This window comes from Perca flavescens, chromosome 8 (assembly GCF_004354835.1).
Source record: "Perca flavescens isolate YP-PL-M2 chromosome 8, PFLA_1.0, whole genome shotgun sequence".
Classification (NCBI taxonomy): domain Eukaryota; kingdom Metazoa; phylum Chordata; class Actinopteri; order Perciformes; family Percidae; genus Perca; species Perca flavescens.
In genome coordinates this window covers 29,015,846-29,021,845 of record NC_041338.1, presented here as the reverse complement: position 1 = coordinate 29,021,845, position 6,000 = coordinate 29,015,846, and the positions used below count along the sequence as shown (strand labels likewise).

The following is a 6,000-nucleotide window of genomic DNA, read 5'->3' as shown; positions in this document are numbered from 1 at the left end:
AATTTTCTGGCTAAAATTATGTGAGTAAAGATTTTGAAACAAAGGTTAATGCGTTCTTCACAATAAAAGCCTTTAGCATGAAATATCAGACAGGCACAAGAGCAACAAAACAGAACTAAAACAGAAATGACATACTACTAAAGAGCCAAAACATCTGTTCAGAAAAGCAAAAGCATATGTCAATGGATTTTGGAAGATCTAATAGTGACAATTAAACTATTCCAAAACTTTGTGGCAAAGACAGCAAATGCACCGTCTCCCTTCATTTGAAGTCAGGCTCTGGAAACATCCAGTGACACTTGTTAACCGACATGAGAGACTTTAAGTTACTTTAGAAATGTGCTTTGCTGTTTAGTAATAACTAAAATGTCATATTAAGTTTTAAACTTTACTGAGAGGCGATTAAAACAGGTCATAACTGTAGAAATGTGCTCCTCCAGCTCAAATGAATAACTAAATCTAGACATGAAGGATGAATAACTAAATCTAGACATGAAGGCACACAAACATGGATGCATTTCTTAGCACTTTCAAACATTTAATTGGACGAAAATTGAGAAATGACATTGAGAAATGTGTAATTAAATGTGCTTTTAACATAAGAACAATCAAGTCACTGACTGAAAACAATTAAAGCAGGCTTCTTGCATTAATGTTTTTATTTCCATTAGTGCCGAGAACAAGCTCAGAGGCATTCCGCAGCAATAGACATTTCTCTTGTTCCAGAATCTGAACATTGCTTTGTATTATTATTATTTTTTAAAGGTACCTGCAGTTTACAGATTACAGTTTAATCTCTGACAAAGCACATAACTTGAGTATGACTTGATGTATGGGGAGTGACAGAAATAATAAATAATGAAAAATGAGGGGTGGTGATGAACTCCAATGAACTCAGCCTTTAGTAAGCAGAAAACAGAAGAGTGGCACGATGGGCACCTTCACAAACACACAGCACAAACAGACACAGGCATACTTTGTGGTTGATCAATCTAATTAAATGTAGTTACATGTACCTTTGACACAAAACATGATATATATGTTTCGAAAAAAGTTAATCAAGCCCAAAAAATCTTACTCAAAAACTAAATATTTACACATAAAACTGGTAAGATGTGGACGTAATATCCTGAAGGAGAAACCAATACTTTTATTTCAGCTATCTGTAAGAGATGTCACTGGAAATACACAGTCTCCTGCAAACGCATCACTTCCTGAGCTCTGTGCTGTCTGTAAAATCTCAACCTACATTTCCTGCTCTCAAAACATTACAAAAATATAAGATCAATAGACAAATACTGCAAAGTAACTATTGTATATTCAGTATATGACTAGCATAGAATAAGGTGTCATCAGTAATACAGTTTGAGAAAAGAAATGTACAGCAAATAGTCAAACACTTTTTAGAAAAGAAATAGTTGAGTCTTTCTTTTCTTTAGTGGATGAAAAAAGTTATCTGATCTTCTCATTGTACACTTTCTAATTCACTAAAGTACTTCATTCAACATTCAACAACCAGATAAATGAAGTCTTAATTGGAACAAAAGGAGTCTGATTAACATTAACACTCTTCCTAGTTTCAATATACAAAATAATTCTAAAGAGTAAAATAAATCACATGATTTCAATTCATGACAGTCTTTATATTTAGCTTACATATGGAATGCTTAAAATCAAAAATAGCTGTGAAGAAAAACAAACTGTCAATGTCTTCATTTTAAAACAATGTAACCTAACCAGTTGAGCATTTTATTCATTATCCCCATCCCAGCACCAACCAGTTTTTATGAATTCTTAATTGCAGATTTGGAAACTGAAAACGTCCCAGTCAGAGATGACCTCACTCCTGCCTGTCAGCCAAAAAGGATGTGTTAAAGACCAATACTACTGAAATAACCTCCTGCCTGTGGTCTACAAACTGTGTGGTAGTGCGGTCAGTGCTGTGCCAGTCCAGTGAATATTTACAAGCACTTTGGAAGCATGCAGAAATAATAACATATGGCAGACGATGACATAACTCTTGAGCTAAATTCAATCAAACCTGTGCAAGTTGTTGCAACAAGTTCTTCATTTTAAACAGTTTTTAGTATCAAACCATCTTCTTTCCACACACAAGTAAAAGTGAAATACTATCGTGTGACGACATTAAAGTCAAAGTTTGACATTTTGGGAATTAAGCTTATTCGCTCTCTTACCAAGAGTTAGTAGAGAAGATAGATACCACTCTCAGACATTAGAGTGGAAAACAAGTGAATTAGCATATTTTCCAAAACCTTGTTCTGTTCCTTTAAACTGAATTTAGCCCTGAGAAACACAATACAACGGTACCTTAAAAACATTGAAAATTAAAGGAGTAAACACAAAGAGGCAGTTTTTGATCTTCTTGATAATGCAGCATATATTTACCTCATCATCTATGTACAAGGCTTATCAACTATCCTGATGAACCAAAAACTAAAACCAATCCATCACAACGACTTTAAATCACCTATCCACTCAAATGAATAATATTGGCCTATGATATCATATGGAATACAATGACAGAGCACACCCAAGATACGTTTTGCAAACACATGGTAGGTGTTTATGTCTTCATTTGTGCCCTTTGACAAAGAGGAATGATACAACTAAAATAAATAGACATGGCCTGAGCCTCCTTAGATAACAAACTGCCTCTTTCTTTGCCAATAAGAATTCAGTGTTTCATTGCCTGAGAATTTGTCCACAGTTATGCTGAGATAAGTAAATAACCAATGGTTTCAAAACATTATTTTCATTTAAACTGGTGTGGCAAGAGGTCTTTAATACTGAAAGGAAAGATTTTAGGAGACTTCCAAACACTTGAGGATCCACCTCCATCTGTGTCTTATCTCAAAGTGTCTCAGACCCAGTACTGGTTCTTTTTCAAGGCCGGGTTTGTTGTCCGACAATGCTGCAACAACTCCGGGTCTGTGGCTTTGGAGTCCATGTTGGACATTGGGATGTTATTGGCCGGGTCAGTTTTGCGAAAGGTTTCTGCGCTGGCTACCTCTCCATTTTTGGGCTTGGTTGCTGCTGTCTGGACGTCGTGCTTGCCTGTCTTGTTTTTACGGATCAGGTAGTAGGCCAAGATGGCTGCCAGGAACAAGAGGAGAAGGATTACCAGGATTGGGATGAGAATAGACCAGAAGTTGCTGCGCCGGTAAACATGTGGTTTCCCATGGGAGCTAGAGCCAGAAGATGTTGTGGTGGGTGCACCTCCATTGGGCCAGTCCATGTTGCCCCGCCAGCGGGGGCTAGCTGGGGTGGAACGAGGAGACCCAGTCACATCAGGGAGGTCATTACTGTCCTTTGATGGGACTTCTGAGGGAATCCTCAATAGAGTGGCAGGGTAGACCCCAGAGGCATTGTAGGGGCCTGTCTGGAAGGAAAACACACATTCTGCAGGAGGAACCCCATGGGCTTTGAGCAGGAAGCGGGCCTCATCCTGACTCACACTACCTCGTGATCCAGAAGCACTATTTAGGATTTCCATAGCTACACGGCCCTCGTCCAGCTCCTTCTGGCTGAATGTGTCCACTGGCTGACCTGCACCAGGACCTCCAGACCTTACAAAACGAGCCCCCTGGGGTTGTTGGATGACAGTGAATGTGGGGGAGGTTCTGGTCTTGTTTGCCAGGGGAGTAGCATCCAGAAGTTTCCTGTCCAGTTGGACAAGAGCCCCTTGGGGTAAGAGAGGATCCTGAGCGATGTTGGCCAGAGGCTGGACTGTAATGTTGAGGACAGAGGAGACATTAGCAGCCTTGCTACGGGCTATGAATGCAACGCTGTCTCGGGGTGAAGTGGACTTAACAAAGCGGACACTGACTCGACCTTCTTTAATCTGTGTCTGTGTGAAGGCGGATGTAGGCTGCCGGTCTACCATGACAGCTGCATACTTAGGGACACTTGTGATCTTGTAAAGGATGTCCTCTTCAACAGGGCCCCCGGTAGTAGCCCTCAACATCTCCTCAGTCACCAGGGTCTCATCATCGCCTTGCTTCACCTTGATCTCCGGGGCTTTGTCTAGAAACAGGTTGCGAGCTAAGACGCCGATGTGGAGCGTGTATGGCTCTGTTTGGTGTTCTCCATCGGACACAATGAATTCCATAAAGCCATCGGCAAGGCTGCCATCGCTGATGAAGCCCACCTGCCCGCGATTGACCATCTCCTGTGTGAACTCAGAGATGGGGTCCATTGTAAGTGAGTCAACCAGTCGACCGTTGATAGGGGCTTTGGTCACTTTGAAGTGCACCTCATCTGGCGGACTGTCCTCGTCTTGAGTGTTAAGATGCTTCTGGGTCAAAATGGTCATGGAACCTTGAAGAACCTCCAAGAGCATGTCTATAGTGACTAGGTCGGGGGAGTCAGAGCCCCGCCGTTTGATTGAGATGTTAAATATCTCCTCCAGGACCACGGCTTCGGCAGGTGAGGCCACACCCTGACCCTCAGACTTTAGACGAGCTCTGAAAGAGAAGCTGTCAAAGGAAGCCCCTGAGTCATCATGGAGATACTCCAGCTTTCCTTGACCTACATCTTCCTGCATAAAGGATGGGGCATTACGGGGCAGGTCCTGACCACCCAGGGTGATACGACCGTGGTCAGGGAAACGCTTAATCTCAAAAACCACATCCGCATCGTCTTGCTTAACTTCAGGTAGGATAGCCAGAAGGTTTGAGGCATCAAGAATTGAATCGTCAATGACTTCCCTCTGGCCTTGCACAATTTCCAAACCTGAGAGGAAACAATAAAAACAAACAGGCATTTTATAAATGTCATCAAATTCAGTTTTGAAAGATACTTTCTATACAGTTTTAGCTGTCACATGTCGATATTTATTCACACAGCACAGTACATTTCTGCTGTTAGCACATTAAGAAAGGCTTGTTGTTTTGACAGTAATAAAAGCAGAGGTGATAAGTCCCTTAATGGCTTTAGACTATTCAGGCAATATGATACCAAAGTTATTCTAAAACTCTATTAAAACTAAATTGAAGAACAAGCATAATGGCAGATTAATCATAAATGTACATCACTGTGAATTTGACCAGAATGGACATGTTTGATCATGGAATGATTTTTTTAAATGATTGAAAATGAATGATCAAGCTGCCATAGAAACTTGTTGACAGCAGATTTGTTTTGAACCCTTTTATGAGAATTCTACATAGAGTATTAGTCTTGAAAAAACATGGAACAATATACAACACTTAGCCTACTTTAGACATTTACAAATTTAAAGTGATACTCAACCCAAACTGTACTGTATCAGGGTAACAGGGTGTTGCTGTATTTGTGCTCAGCAAATCTACACTGTATGAATAAAGGTTAAATATATAAATAATTGAATAGACATACAATGTCACCACGGCCGCACCTGGTGTAAACAATATCTCCACATTGTAACTCTTGTGCTATTATTTTAGACGGAGCCCTATGAAGGGGCTTTACAGGCTTAACCACTCATCTCTGCATTTCAACATCTGCGGAAATCTTCATACAATAACTACAATTGTGGGTTAAATTAGAGTGGTATTTATTTAGATTGTGAAATTAGATATTAGATTGTACCTTTGTTCTTCCACAGCTGTGAGGATATGTTGCTGTGAGCAGCATAGTAAGAGATGGTGATGGGCAGAATGTGACGGACATCTGGGGCTGGTTGGGATGACAGAGTTAGCTCTACGGAGTCCCTCACCACCCAAAAAGGCTCCTCAGGTAACTGGTGCTCATAGTAGACTGCTCCTGACTCCAGCTGTGTGTCAGGGGGAAACAAATATTATTCAAAATCACTAATTATGTTAAAATACCTATAGGACACTGAGTATTTTGTTTAAGTATCTACTATATCCTCAACAGTATGATTTTATCTGTCAATATGAGCTTTCTTTTTGACCTCCCATTTGCAGTCACTTGTTACTGACTTAGTTTTTACTTGAGGGATTTTAAAGAGAAAGACATTTTTGCTAAAATATATATTAT

General features: G+C 40.2%; 1 protein-coding gene across 1 annotated transcript in view; it reads right to left on the bottom strand.

Annotated features, from left to right (window-relative positions):
- Positions 1–641: 641 nt before the first annotated feature.
- cspg4 (chondroitin sulfate proteoglycan 4) overlaps positions 642–6,000 on the bottom strand; it is a 74,994-nt gene continuing 69,635 nt past the window's right edge. Inside the window, exons 10-11 of the mRNA XM_028584677.1 lie at positions 5,590–5,773; positions 642–4,752 (exon numbers count right to left, since the gene is read on the bottom strand). Of these exons, the coding sequence (XP_028440478.1) occupies positions 2,882–4,752; positions 5,590–5,773 (2,055 nt within the window). The 3' untranslated portion in view covers positions 642–2,881. The remainder of the gene's footprint in view (positions 4,753–5,589; positions 5,774–6,000) is intronic.